This window comes from Pseudoliparis swirei, chromosome 22, assembly GCF_029220125.1.
Source record: "Pseudoliparis swirei isolate HS2019 ecotype Mariana Trench chromosome 22, NWPU_hadal_v1, whole genome shotgun sequence".
NCBI lineage: Eukaryota > Metazoa > Chordata > Actinopteri > Perciformes > Liparidae > Pseudoliparis > Pseudoliparis swirei.
In genome coordinates this window covers 6,470,701-6,486,281 of record NC_079409.1, presented here as the reverse complement: position 1 = coordinate 6,486,281, position 15,581 = coordinate 6,470,701, and the positions used below count along the sequence as shown (strand labels likewise).

Genomic DNA, 15,581 nt, shown 5'->3' with positions numbered 1-15,581 from the left:
CTTGTTTTACAAATATTTTTTTCCTCTTATTAAAATACATTTGCTACTTTCATTTTAAAACATCTACTTGTTTTAAATTACGGTTATCGACCATATTCATCGGTTATTGTAACATGTTTATTGTTTTTATACTTTTTATGTTTTTATTCTGTTTATATGTACCTTTCACCAGGTCAACTTCCTCATATGTTCAACGTACCTCGCAGTAAACAATTCAGATTCTGAAGACCAATTTCAAACTGTAAAAAACTGATCATATATTTGGGAAATAAACTTCCCTTTTTTGTTTACCCCAAGTGAAGGAGGCGGTCAGAACCGTGGTCATGGCAGGGTGGTCCTGCACCCCGCAGGTGAAGGTGATCCCCGCTTCCAAAGAGTCCTTCTGCGGGAGGACAACCACGCTGAAGAGATACACTTCCCCGCTGTGGTTGTCCATCACCTGGAAACACCTTGAGTGGCTTGTTGGCATGGAGTTCACCAACCAATCAGAGGACAGCAAGGCTCGGTCAGCCAGGCGTTCAGACAGGTTACCATGAGGGTTGAGCACAGGAAGGGTGCAATTGGTGATGGATAGGTGATCGATATTGGCCGCTGCGCTCTGGTAGGTCCAGGTGAGGGTGAGCTCGCTGGGGTGAAACCCCCCAGTGAGACAGAAGAGAGCCCACTGACCAGTCTGAGGGTCGGGGGGGATCTGGAGGTAAATCTTGGGAGCAGAAGGTGGTGCTAGAAGAGGAGAAATGGCAAAAGTAAACAGATGTGTTTCAGCCCTATAGGCTTATTAAGCATCCAGAAACCAGCTGATACACATCCTTAAAAAAACAACTATACCCGTCAGAAAAATGTAGAGAAATTAGACTAAAATAAATGACCATTTGATTATAAAATGCACGTAAACTCATCATGTGCATAACCTACGGATTAATTAAATACAAACATCATTAAATGACATACTCTTCTCACTAGTTAGAAAAGCAGCAGAGAAAAATGTGCTTCGAGCATTATACGTGACTAATTGCACACAAACAATAATAACATGCGCATGACATCAATAAATATCATATCAGGAACACTCATTTGTATTCATATGAACAAGGCAGCAGTAATTCCTCATGTACGCCCCCAGGATGCCCAACAGACCTCTCTTTGTGGAAGTTTCCTCTCCTCAGCTCTTCTCCTTAACAATGCACACACCGCATAAATACCCGTGAACCGTAGGTTACACATTTAATAACCAGCAGAATTCAAGTGTTTACCAGACATTACTTTAAACAGAAGATACCGATATGTTTAACCAAATGAGAAACAGGTGAAGAAGTAGTAGTGAGGGCAACAGGGTATTGTTTTACTGGAGGAGGATTCGGTGCATAAGAAACTATTTTTTGCTTAGAAACTCTTACGGAAACACTTTGTTTCCTTTTGCTTTTGTGCAAAAAAGTATAAAAACTTAATTGTGAGACCACGTTTGCATATTTTTTGATTTTCGGATTGGCACACATGAATATCTAAAGATGCTTTGAGTTGAACACGGCAGATAAAAACATCAGATGAGATGAATTCAGGTTCTTTGGAGCAGAAAATATCCATCGAGGCCAAATACAACAGAAATATGAAAAGTAAATAGTGTAGTGGTAGTCATAATGCAGCAATTTATTTAAAAACAAGGACACAGTAAGAGCAATGTGTCGATGAAAAGTACAAGAAAATATTAATGAAAGTGTATGCAGAGTGCAAAATGTGCACTTTTGTAAAATAGAAAGCGACATAACAAAACACATAAACTCCATGATCAATTAGTATAATAAATTAATATAATTCCCATTTGCACTGCTGTAATTCAGCAAATGGTACAAAACATATACTTATTACATATAAAAAAATCCATTAATGTCAAATAAATATTTAAACAAATATCAAAATGGAATAAAACTGTGTAGATCTGAACTAAAAGCATTAAAAAAACAATAAAATAAACATAAACATGCACTATGGATTGGTATTTGTGGGAGTCAGCATTGCATTCGGAGAAACTCCAAGGAAGCTTTTCTTCTGCATGAATGATTTCCACATAATAATTTGGCCATCCCTCCGTGCCTTGTTTTCTGGTGAGTTTCAATTCCCCGGGCCGGATCGATACGAGGCAGTGCGCGCCGGGCCGCGGTGATTATTTCTACATCTGTCATGAAACTGCTCAGGCAAAAAAAAAAAGATGAACTCTGAGGGAATTTCACATGGCTTGATTCCTTTATAGATTGAGCCATGGCCGTTCCCCGTTACGGTGAATCATGGTTCCCGGGCCCGGGCCCTCTGGTATATCGAGCCGCCTCCCGCTAAACACCGTGGCCCTCTACAAATGAGACATAATTACCAGCAGCATGGCGACATCACCCGAGCGTATATATAGTCGGCTCCCAAATGAATTCATTTTAAACGAAAAAAACCCAATTTGTTTCTCACCCAAAACGACCAGCTCGGTCCCGTCGCCACACTCCGGGTCTCTCTGCAGGACGTTCACCTCGCAGTAGTACCACCCGGCGTCCTCCAGGGCCGCCTCGGACACCACCAGCGAGGACGTTTGATTCTCCTCCACCACGGCCCGCCGGCGGGACTTTGGAACAGGCTTCTTTCCCGACTCCATCCTGAACCACTGGACTCCGTACTTGAGGGATTCCACTTTGAAGTGACAGGACAGAGTGGCCGTCTCCCCCAGCATCACGCTGAGAGAGGGGGGGTGCTGTCTCACCCTCAGTCCCTCTGGAGTCGCTGTCAGGGCCAAAGACAGCGGAGCCAGTGATCACACGAGGAACTTTCACTCAAAAAGTCTGGAGCAAAACTGCAACTTAAAATGTGTGTTTGGTGTGTGTTTGGTAGAAAACCTCGAGAGAACTAAATTGGAAGTCGATTTAAGAACGCACCGAAACACTTATTGAATGTCTCCCAACGTGATGAATAAACTTCATCCAACAGCACATGTTTTTTTTTAAATTAAGAACTCTGTTGTTTCCACTCTCAAGTAACAAAATAAAAGAGTCCGACAGCTTTGGAGGATCTGTTTGATTGTGGCTTGTCTCGCTCGGCGTGATGAAGTGATTATTAAGTGCGACGATGAATGCAGATAAGATAAGCAGAACACTCAAGAGCGAGAAAACTGGTCAAAAAAAATCTGGTTGCGCCTCTCATCCTTCTTACGTCTCTTTATGCACTAATTGGATCGTTTTCATCTTGACAATATATGCTATTTAATTTGGATTATTAAGGTCAGATTAAACTTTTGGAAGAAACCAAGGAGCCTAACAAAGATGACAGTGTGTACAAAGCCTATACACACACACACACGGCTGATCTGGATCCGGACTCACCTGGTACTGGGCCCGCCAGCAACAGAAGCAGACACAGGTGAGGCGTCGTTGACATGCTGCTTGCTGCTGCTCCTCACTCCAATCTTGTGTGGTGCAATAATTTCTCAGCCACTCTGAAGTCTGACGCGTGCTTTATAGCACGACGGCGTCAGCTTGCTTCTGTTTTTGCACTCTACGGTTGGAGGTGATGGTTCATTAATAGGTCACACTTCAAAAGAAACCGGATTCTGGGGGACAGATGTCAAATAAAGGGCCACCGTGTGCTCACTGAGAGGAACCACAGAGCAGCAGTCAGCAAGTGCTGTAGGTGTGTGTTTCACTTGTAACGCATCCAAACTGTTTGAGTTGTAGGATTATTATTGAGATTTTTACGACAGAAATTTAGGATGAATGTTAAATGAATGTTTTCATTCAATGTCCCGTCCCCCCCCCCCCCCTGAAAAAAAAGCCTGAGGCCACTAAATGTTTATTTTTCCTGACAAACAATTGCTTATTACTCAAAAAACACAACACAAAGAACCCTTGATATTGAAAGAAGTCATTATTATTAGTAGTAGTATATTATTATCGTATTTTTGAGTGGCAACACATTCTGTCTTCTGGTTCAGAGGATTTGCAGAACATTGTTGAATGTGCTGATGTACTCAAAAGAACTCTTGTTTTGATTTAGCATTTTCTGAGTTTTTCCTGTGCAATAGTTGTAAATATGAATTTACAGGATAATTATTTTAAATCTGGTACTAGGTGCAATCCTCGTCATCAAAGCAAGCCACGCAGATTTAAAAAGACGACTTCAACTTGAGGGAAAAACCTTCTGCCTCAAACTTTTCAATCTGAATTGTAAACGACAGAAGAGCCATTTAGTAGAAACACAGCGCCCACTTGAAGGAGGGTCACGTAGCGCATTGCCTCGCTGTCTGTGAGTCAAGGGGCAGAGACGAGCGACAGCCTTCTGAAACAATGCAGTCTCATTTCTTTCAACGGGGAATTATTCAAATCACAAGAGCAGCCGTGAATCAGACATTTAATTACTTTTCAGATTCACATTGTTCTTAAAAAGCAGCTTCACTGGATTGGTGAAAGTCAATGTCACCTTTTCAAGTCCAACATATCCAATGAATACAACCGAAATACAACCTACATTTAATGTACCTGTAATGCAAAGTATTAGTGAATACTCAGTAAGAATATAACCTCTCTTTTCTCAGTAAAAATGTAGATAAAATAATAACACTCTTATTTTATGTACTTACATTTCTTGGGAGGGGTTTACAACATGCATTTTTCAACAATATACAGGCGTAATTATTATTTCCATGGCGTCTTGTTTCACAGGATTTACACTAGTATACAAGCCCGACTCCCAAGGTAGACTCCATGTTGGCGAAGGAAACCTTTTTCTGATGTTTCTTGAGCTCTCGGCGCCAGGTATGTGAATGAAAGTGAGTTTTAAACTCCATCTCAAAACAAACCCGTTTACACTGGCATTTGGTTGATTTGAATATTCTATGGGATGCTTTTATCTTCTGTTTGTTTATTTATTTTATTGCGCCATCTTTTACAGTGTATTGTACTTTGCTCTTTTAACTGGTGAAATGTTTTGGCTCCTTTTATTGCCAAATTGTTTTAATTAACTACTTGAGTGCACTCTGTGACACTGTCACAAAGTAAGTGCGATTTAAATAAACTTTACTTACTTCTATAGTCTCAACTCTACAGACATTCACACTTTATGATACTTCAGTGCAGTTTTGGGGAGAAATACTCTTGTGAACCCAGAAGTTTCCAAAAACATGGTCTCGCTTTGGGGACTAAATGTTTCTGAAACTTGGATTCGCTGCATATAATTAGCGGTTGTGACCTCGATCTGTTTTCTTGTTTTTTCTCTTTAAAGGATTTTGCATAATTCTACATAAATTAAAGTACCAAATCTGTGTAATGAATGGAATAAACCCAACGACTTATAAGACACACAATTGAGCATGAGAATGGCCATCACACACTTTCACAATTTATTTCGATTAACTAATCGATCATTTCATTTTAAATGTCTTATACCTTGACATCTCAACTTAATATTTAGGTTTCCAGCTTTCAGATGATGTATACCAGATGATGGCATATACTGTTGATCTGTGATTTACCCCTAAATATCCCCAAATTCCCTAAAAAGTGAGAAAAGGGTCTTTGTGGGTCTCTAAGAATATTGTTTCAATATTTAATTAATAAATAAATAAATAAGAGCAGATTTACGACTGAAAATTATGATTGATTTGATTGACAATAAATGACAGAGTGGAGAATTTAACATGAACCGAATGACAACAGCCAGTGTTAATCAACATGGACAAAAGTTAACATTTTCACATTAATGATTGCTAATTCATTTGTTGTCGAGCGGTTTGGTATGAGCCATTTATTCTGACAGAGTCTCATCAAATTGAACATTCAGACATTTTAACAAAAAAACCCCAAGAACAAAACTCTGAGATGAACCTGCGAACACAACAAGAGCGAGAGGCTCTCGGCAGGAAGCCGTGAAGCGAGCTGAAGAAAGTCGCCTGATCTCAGCTCCTCTCCGACCACAGGGGCCAACGCCGAGCCAACCGCACACAGCGAGTTCGCTCCAAAAAAACAAAACACTTCTTTTGTTTGTTTGTTGTCTCCCTCCACATGATATGATTTTCAACTCCACTTCGAAAAGAAAGAGAAAAAAAAGACACTGAAACAAAAAGTCGAAGTAGACACATTTCGGCGAACGGTGCAAAAAGAAATACAATCATCGCTTCACTGAACACCCGTCACGGTGGAAGGCAAATGTTTTGCTCCTTTCATTGTTTTGTTTTTGTCTCGAGTGTTTTACATTGATGAGATCTTGAGAAATGGAATAGTGTCTGTAAATCAGGTTCTGCGTCATGAAGGAATCAAACACACAGACACACACACACACACACACACACAAACTAACATCATTTATATTAGTCACGGCAGAGTGGGCAAACCTGGAGTACTGGGAGGTGGGAGAGCAGGACCCATCGCAGGTTATATCCATACAAAAAGAAATGGAGGACATGGAAGAATGAAGGAATGTGTGTGTGCGTGTGTGTAGAGAGAGAGAGAGAGGGAGATGGGCTCCACATTCAACACTACCCTAAGACAACTCATTCCCTCAATTATACACGGTTGGTTCTCTTCTGGTACAATTTGTTATTAGTTTCCAAATGGGACATTTTCCATTACTCTGCAGCGAGGGGTTGCTGCAGCTGGCTCCCTGTTATTGCCCTCTTGAGGCACAAAGCACATGGCCAGCCCCTATCATACACCCTGTCATGTATCCCAGCCTCCGGCTCACCTAACACAGTAATAAGACACTTGTAGCCCGCATCGGTGTCTTCATCACAGCCCCGCTGCCACCGAACCGCGCGACCAATCAGCACACAGAACACCAGTCGGTGCAGTCGGTGCTGTCACTTGTGAAACAAATCCAAGTTCCCCCTGTCAGTCCTCAGCACCACAACCAATATTTACCCCGCGGTTGATTGACAAGCAACAACGCCAGGCGAGGGCTGGTGATGGAGAGGGGCCAAGTAATGGGACTCTTCCGAGGTCGGAGATGTGAGGTGGTGGGCGACTTAATGACGAGGGGAGACGTGGTGGGTGAGATGCCTCCATTGTGTCGTCCTGGTCCACGCCGATGTTGCTCGACTGGAGGAGTGCGGCGCGCTGTTAATTAGACAGACGGCGCTCCAGCTCTCGGAGAGGTGAGTGATTGACAAGACGCCATCTGTGGTCGCGGCGAGGAAGAGGGTGAGGCGTGGCGTCTCTGTGACCCGGCATCTCTGCTGCAAGCTGAGGTATTAAATATATACAAAACACCTATTTATCTACTCTCAACAAAATACTAACACTAAACACGTCATTAACACATCTATCTATCTATCTATCTATCTACCTACCTACCTACCTATATAAATATATCTATCTATCTACCTAGGTAGGTACACTACCGTTCAAAAGTTTGGGGTCATCCAGACAATTTCGTGTCTTCCATGAAAACTCACTTTTATTTATCAAATGAATTGAAAATTGAATAGAAAATATAGTCAAGACATTGACAAGGTTAGAAATAATGATTAATATTTGAAGTATTCATTTTGTTCTTCAAACTTCAAGCTCAAAGGAAGGCCAGTTGTATAGCTTATATCACCAGCATAACTGTTTTCAGCTGTGCTAACATAATTGCACGGGTTTTCTAATCAGACATTAGTCTTCTAAGGCGATGAGCAAACACAATGTACCATTAGAACACTGGAGTGATAGTTGATGGAAATGGGCCTCTATACACCTCTGGAGATATTTCATTAGAAACCAGACGTTTCCACCTAGAATAGTCATTTACCACATTAACAATGTATAGTGTGTATTTTTGATTAATGTTATCTTTATTGAAAAAACAGTGCTTTTCTTTGAAAAATAAAGACATTTCTAAGTGACCCCAAACTTTTGAACGGTAGTGTAGGTAGATAACCTATCTATATATTTATCTATCTACCTACCTATCCATCCATCCACCCACCCACCCACCTACCTACCTATCCATCCATCCATCCATCCATCTATCTATCTACCTACCTACCTACCTATCCATCCACCCACCCACCTACCTATCCATCCATCTATCTATCCACCCACCCACCCACCCACCTACCTATCCATCCATCCATCCACCCATCTATCTATCTACCTACCTATCCATCCACCCACCCACCCACCTACCTATCCATCCATCCATCCATCTATCCACCCACCCACCCACCCACCTACCTATCCATCCATCCATCCACCCATCTATCGATCTACCTACCTATCCATCCACCCACCCACCTACCTATCCATCCATCCATCCATCTATCCACCCACCTATCCATCCATCTATCCACCCACCCACCCACCCACCTACCTATCCATCCACCCACCCACCTACCTATCCATCCATCCATCCATCCATCCACCTACCTACCTACCTATCCATCCATCCATCCATCCATCCATCCACCCACCCATCCATCCACCCACCCACCTACCTATCCATCTATCCACCCACCCACCCACCTACCTATCCATCCATCCATCCATCCATCCATCCACCCACCCACCCATCCATCCACCCACCCACCTACCTATCCATCCATCCATCCACCCATCTATCTATCTATCTACCTACCTACCTATTCATCCACCCACCCATCCATCCATCCATCTATCCATCCATCCACCCACCCATCTATCTATCTATCTATAACCTAAACCTTCATCTTGCAACCATCATGCAACTCTCCTTCTGCTGCTCACTGAGACTGCCCGTCACCACGATGCCGTCTGGATGATGTATACTAATGCACTCATTAGCCGCGGTAATGGAAAAGCACCGGGCTTTAATAGACTTGCAACATGGACTTTGCCCATGAGAACTGAATGAGCCTGTAGATGGTTGGAAAACAATGGATAATTAGGATAATATATGGGACTTAGGCGTGCTTTGCTGTGAAGGATGTGAGCGGGGGATTGAGAGCAACGCTAATCATTCACATGTAATTGTCACTCTGAGTACGTAGCCGTGTGGTATACTGACTCTGGTTCAGCAACGGTTGCAATCTCTCACATCATTAAGTTATGATCTGCTGTGTTTAAATTCTTAATATTGTATTGCACGCTGACGTCTTAACTTTGGGTATTTTACATCTAGAAATAAGCCTAAAGCGATCCAGGTTACATTCCTGCCACCGTTAACGAAATGTAATGTAACATTACGGCGTGCAGGTACACTGTGTGTACGGTGTGAGCAAAACAAATACCAGCCCGGGTTGAAAATCAAATGATTAATTCTTCGTTCCCTGGATCTAAACCCTGGCTTTGAACACATAGTTTACTGAGCTGACATTACGGCGTGCCAAAAGAGTTTCAGAGAAGGTTTTAAAAATCAATGCGCAATTAGGAGTGTCTTGTTTCAGGCATGATGAATTATGTGTTCTGAGGCCGGTCCATAGACACTTGATCAATTCTGCTTCTCTGGGCCCGGCAAAGGCCTGGCCATATGGACAAATTGCTCTATTCCAAAAACCATTTGGTCGAAATGTATTGATTAACCATTGCATGCGGGATTGCAAGTCGGTCCGGGATCGGTTCTGTGTTGAAGGAGAGGCTCCAGCCCGAGCCTGGCACGTAGAAAGTGAAGATGGACCTGCGTTCAAACCTCGCACTTCTTCTTCTCATTCTACAGTCTCGGCTTTAAAGCGCCGTAATTGTTCTCCAGCAACAGTTCAGGAACGACGTGCGATATCTCCCCTGAGCTTGATTACCCGACTCCTCGTTTAAACACTGCACTGATATGTGAACAAAAGCAACAACAAACAAAAAAAAAAGGCCATTTATTTACAGCTATATACATGAACCTCCTATTTACGCGAGTGTGTATATCCATCAATCGAATCTGACTATTAACAAAAACTGCGGCTATTAAAGTGCAACACAATGCTGATATCATACAAACGTCAACTGGCGCCACGTCCTAGTTTTTAAATAAAAGCTTTGTGCCATCTTATCGACTCTAAACAGATCATAACCTTCAGCTGCAGGAGCCAATCAACACTTTCTCATCAGGGGGCGCCGAATGTAATTAGAGGCCGAGCCAACGTCTTGTTTATACCACTGTAAACTCATTGAACCCCAGTCGGGTTGTTATTTATACACTTGAAGGAGGCCAGACTGTTTTTTTCGATCAAGGCTATGTTAATGCTGTTCATATTTCATGGTGCAACCAGAAATAGTGTGTGGTGAACCTCCCCCCCCCTCTTCCCTTCATCCACCTGGGAAAGACCACAGAGAAGAAGTTTGGAAATGCAAAATGAGGAGGGCCTGTCTGTCTTCTCCCCCTAGTCTGGTTTGTGTCATCCCATCTCCCTGTGGCGCTCAGCTTTTGGATTCTTGTTGTCAGGTCATCCTCCCACAAGCCCGTCGGACCCTCCACAGCATCCTCATCTACCCTCAAAGATCTGCCGCCTCCCCTCGCCACGCCCCCTTCTCCAGTCCCACTCACTCGTACCAGACGTGTGATTTATTTACATTCACCGTGACTTGTGACTCGTTTGTACACATTCTTCCCACATTCGGTTTATCATCACCATTTCCAGCCCTATTGCCTGAATGAATTCCCCCCCTCTGGATCCTTTACCCATAAACCTGAACACAACATACACTGTTTTGTTTGTTTTTTTTTTCATTTTCATTTTTTCAAAATCCACCCATACACCAACATTGACGTGCTTTTTTTTCAATCCCACATAGAGAAACATGACAGTATGATATTTTTCTTTGTCCGTGTGTTTTTTGTTTTTTTTAAAGAGAGAGATGGGGGGGGGGGGGGGGTATGTTTTCTTCTATCTTTTTCTTCTTTTTCACTTCATCAAGGACAGGTTATGTACATAGAGATGTTATATGCCACTGACAAACCCAGTGGGACGCCGACATGGAACAGTGTACAGTGTTTAAGTTGGGAAACAGAAAAAAAAGACAGCATGAAAGACTGAGATACTGAGAAGATGAAAAAGAGACTGAGACAGAACAAAGAAGCACCGACCAAACAACCTGCTCTTGCGCTTGACATTGAATCCGTCATTACCTCCGGAGCAACAAGACGCATGCACAAACAGTGTGTTCTGTCACACACACACACACACAACCCCATCACATCGCAGAGGGGCGAGAACTTTTTGAGTACGACATGTAGTGTTTTAGATTAAGGGCCACTTACACAATCATTTCAGAGTACTGGACACAGTAAAGAGCATGACGACAGACTTATTTGATACACCTTGTTAATATCACCTCTGCAGATATCACACCACAGCTTTAACCGCATCTGACACCTCTCGCACAGTTGAGTAAGGGGGTTATTGCTGGTTTGAAACAAAATCAAACAGAACACATTCAGACAATTGATTCGACGTGGAGTAACTCGCCCTGTGAGGTCGCGGTAGTCAGGGTTCGGCGGGGGGGAAAACTCATCTCTCCGAGGAGGCTCGTTATGGCAAATTTGCATATAGTCGCCGCATGTGAGTGGAAACAGTGTTTCAGCGGAGGAACGAGTGCCACCGTGTTGAAGTATGGGCTTACCTCCCACTGTTTGTGCTGTGCGGCGGGCTGGGGGGGGGTAGTGGATGGATAATTGTGCCATGGATTCTGGTAGAGCCCATGCCTGCACATTGGAGTGAGAGGACTTGGTGCACCAAGGCGGGGTTGACCTTGAAGAGGATTCCTGTCAGTGGCAGGTATGAGCTTGATTTATGGGGGCCATCACTGGCTGGCAGGAGGGACAGGTGGAGCCCCGACTCCTTCACTTAGCCAGCCACAGGTAGTGGCTAATCACATCTTTGCCTCCCTGTGGTCCGGGCCGAACAAGAACTGACTTACAGCCACAATCAGAGACATGGATCCAAATCATTTATCTATCTGGTTGGAGAGAGACACACTATGACACATATGCTGTAAATCTGTGATGCAGTTAAAAAGCATGGAAAAGAGATAGTCCAATACCTAAACCGTTGCAAATTATAAATAACATCATCATTCACTGCTTCCGGACTCGGATGAAATAATCCCTCAGACGGTTTCAAATGCTTTTTAAAAAGCTCGTCATGGCAAGATAGACCACGTCACTTCGAAAAAACTTTACATGTCTCTCCTTTTTTTGTCCATTTTTCTTTTTTCATCGTGGTTGTTCAATGTGTGTGACTTCTCAGAGTAAAGTAAAAAAAAAAAAAAATCTTTTTTTCTCTCCCACGCACGGCTCATAACCATCAGATTTGGTTCTTTTTTCTTTTTTTTTCTCACATGGAATTACTATTCATAGTTATTCAAATACTTATTAACATCATCATCATCATCTGTACTATTATTAACACCAAAAAGGTAAGAGCAGGTAACCTTGCAGAGTAAAACAGACACAGTGCAGGAAAGGAGGGAGGGGGGTCGGGGGGGTGAAGGGAGACAACAGGAACATCTCTAACCGGTACATGCTATCAACAAGCGACAAAGAGGATGGAGCCGCAGCTTTGAAACAGAAGATATCGTTGTCACTGGACAGTCTCTTGCTGCTTCAGAAAACTGGAGCGTATAGTCGAGGCTGATGGGGGATGTCGTTCGGCGCCGGGGCGAACCCAAAGTCGCCGGCGTGGCCTCTTAACTGCATATATTTACACTGGGGAGGAAGATGGAGGGAGGCGGTGGGGAGGGGGGGGCGACACGGAGCAGAGAACGCCAAAGCGATGCGAAGGGCGACTGGACAGGGCACGTTGAACAGAAGGGCGGAGGAGGGGGGTAAAAAGGTTTGGGTAGTGAGGGGGTCTACATGCAAAACCTTGGTATAAACCCCCAGAACTACATAAAGGGGAAGTTAAGACTGAAGCCGTCACCACCCACCCTTTTTTAATGCATTTTGACATCATTCATAGCAGCTTCACTGCTACACAGTTAAAATCAAAAAGCCATACGTGTGTGAGTGTGTGTGAAACTCCATATGGCCACCAATTGAACACTTTTCAAAAAAGGTCACATGACCGTCTTTAACACATTATTACTATAATTCTATAAATATCCACCATGATATTGATATTTGATGTATCATTTCCATAAGGCAAACATTGTAGGTCAGTCATTAGTCTATGTATATTACACAAATGATCGTTCAGTAGTTAGATTATTTACTTTCTCATTGATCACCGACACAATGATTGTTAATATACACTCTCTATCAACATCGGCCCAGTGGTAATAATGAGGGGAAAATAAAGGCAAAGAGGGAAGTACCGAGTCAGATAAATCTGCAAGGCATGCTGTGAGAGAGAGAGAGAGAGAGAGAGAGAGAGAGAGAGAGAGAGAGAGAGAGAGAGAGGGGAAGAGATGATGACAATGGTTTGACCTCGAAATTGAATCAAGGCAGTCGGGGTTTCGGGGAAGAGGGGAGGGTGGGGGTGTGTGTGGGGGGGGGGGGGGTAATAATGTGGTTGTGTGTTTGATGCAATGATTCAATGGCTCCTGGAATAATGCATATTCTTTTTGTTCACAGTGATGGGTTCGTAATTAAAGAATTTCATTTCCTTCTTCCTTCCGTCGAGGGGGAGAGAGAGAGAGAGAAAGAGAAAGAGGGGGTTGGGGGTTGAGGTGGGGGGGGGGCGGCGGGCGGCGTTTGGGGACAATTCCAAGTGGAGGTCGATCTTTACAGCTTCAGCAGAAGAAGAGCAGAGAGGGAAACCCAGACGGACACGCCGACACTCATCCCTGCATGGAGGCCGGTCCCTCGGCCCTGTATGGCCCCCGGTCCTACAACACAGAGGGATCAAAGAAGAGAAGAGGGGTATCGCTGAATACACACGGAAATAAATCATTATTATTACAAATTACCTCCAAGCATTCCTGGTGCACAATGAGTTAACATGTAAGAGAATTGCCGTTCAGTTGCTTCCCATTGTCTCTTTTTTAAAGTACCTTTCCTGTATGCCAGCAGCATCACACTCATTGCATCATCTGAAGAGGTTTCGTTAACGCTGTGACTATTCACGTTAATAGCGGCTCTGTTACATAAACGTGGGCCGGGAAGCCGAGCCGCCGCGCGCACAGTCCGCGAACACAGACATTGTTAATGTTATTAGTTCCACCTATTCGATACGTCTAAATGACCACCGTAAAAATTTTAAAAAAGCGAGATTGAATTTCTAATTTTAGAAACACGCATGTGGTTCGGGGCGAACATTCTGACTAACAGGTGAAACTAATGCTCCATTTGCGTGCGCCACAAATCTAAACACAATACAAGCACTGTGACACCTCAATGTGATGAAAACTATATTAATGTCGTTCGTCACACACGAGTCTGACACGTTAAAATGTCCACTGACAAAAGTCGATTGAATTATGAAAGATTCTCCAACGAGCAAAACGTTGATATAATTCAATTTACCGCCAAGAACATCATATTTGGGAGACAAAATAATACCAAGACTTGGAGGACAGCCACAAAAAAACACTTTAATCTCATTCTCTCTTTGTGAATGCAACCGAGAGTGGAAGCCGGCGCAGGCTGCCAGTGGCCTCCGTAATGGGCTGATTACATCCATTCTGATGTGATGGGGGGTTGTAAATATTAAAAAATGCTACTTGTAGCTCCTTTTAAAATAGTGAGGTATAAAACAGTGCAAAAGCATGACAAAAAAAAAGATGGCAGGGAGAGCAATGACAGCGAGGAGGAGCAGCGTATTAATAGGAATACCACAAAAGTATCCGATTATGGCCCAAATCCAGAAAAAGAAAGGGATTTGTTGTGCTCTAATGATGGCAGGGGGGGGGGGGGGAGATTAGGAAGGAAAGAGGAAGCCAAAGGACAGATGACGGAGAGACAGGCTGACAGAAGTGTGGCAGCGAGACGGTGGGAAAAAAAGAGAGAGCGGGAAGACGTATGGGTCTGACGAGGGAGTGAGTCATTGAAGGGAGACCGGCCGGGATAATGGGTAAAGCAATGAAAGAAGAAAGGGGATAGATGAAGGACTCACTTATGATGGTAATGCTGAATGCACTAAAGGGGGGAGGGGGGGGACGGTTAATGTGAATTTGGCATGGAGAGAAATGACAACGTCTTGGGTAACGGGAGAGAGCAGAGCGACTGTGTGTGTGTGTATGTGTGTGCAGGAATGTGTATGGACGAGAGATGCAGGGTGAGCGCGCGAACGAGAGAGAGACGGTAATATAGGCAAGCGAAGCTTTAATGGGGCGGAGAATGACGGAAATGGGGAGGAAGGAGGTTGGGAGAGGGCTGAGAAAACGCTGTGCAGTGTGCAGAGCCAAGATGAGACGGGAAAAACGGCGTGTCACTGCATGTGTATCTCTTTCTTTGTTCTCTCTCTCTCGTCACGTCAGTTTTGATGGTCACGCGGCTCGGCCTCGCCGCGCGCCGCGCTCGCCGCACGCCGCGCACGCCGCGCACGCCGCGCGCTCTCTCCGCGATGACTTACGAAACAGCAGCATGCTGGCGTTGGAAGCCCCCAGACGGTTTGAGGCGAAGCAGGTGTAGTTGCCAAAGTGTCTCTCCGTCACGTTGGTGAACAGCAGCAGCGAGCGCGTCTTCTCGTTTTTGATCCGCAGGGTGTTGTCGCTCTCCACCGGCCTGGGTGGTGG

General features: G+C 43.9%; 1 protein-coding gene across 1 annotated transcript in view; it reads right to left on the bottom strand.

Annotated features, from left to right (window-relative positions):
* Positions 1–10,781: 10,781 nt before the first annotated feature.
* iglon5 (IgLON family member 5) overlaps positions 10,782–15,581 on the bottom strand; it is a 104,256-nt gene continuing 99,456 nt past the window's right edge. Inside the window, exons 7-8 of the mRNA XM_056444951.1 lie at positions 15,419–15,570; positions 10,782–13,733 (exon numbers count right to left, since the gene is read on the bottom strand). Of these exons, the coding sequence (XP_056300926.1) occupies positions 13,630–13,733; positions 15,419–15,570 (256 nt within the window). The 3' untranslated portion in view covers positions 10,782–13,629. The remainder of the gene's footprint in view (positions 13,734–15,418; positions 15,571–15,581) is intronic.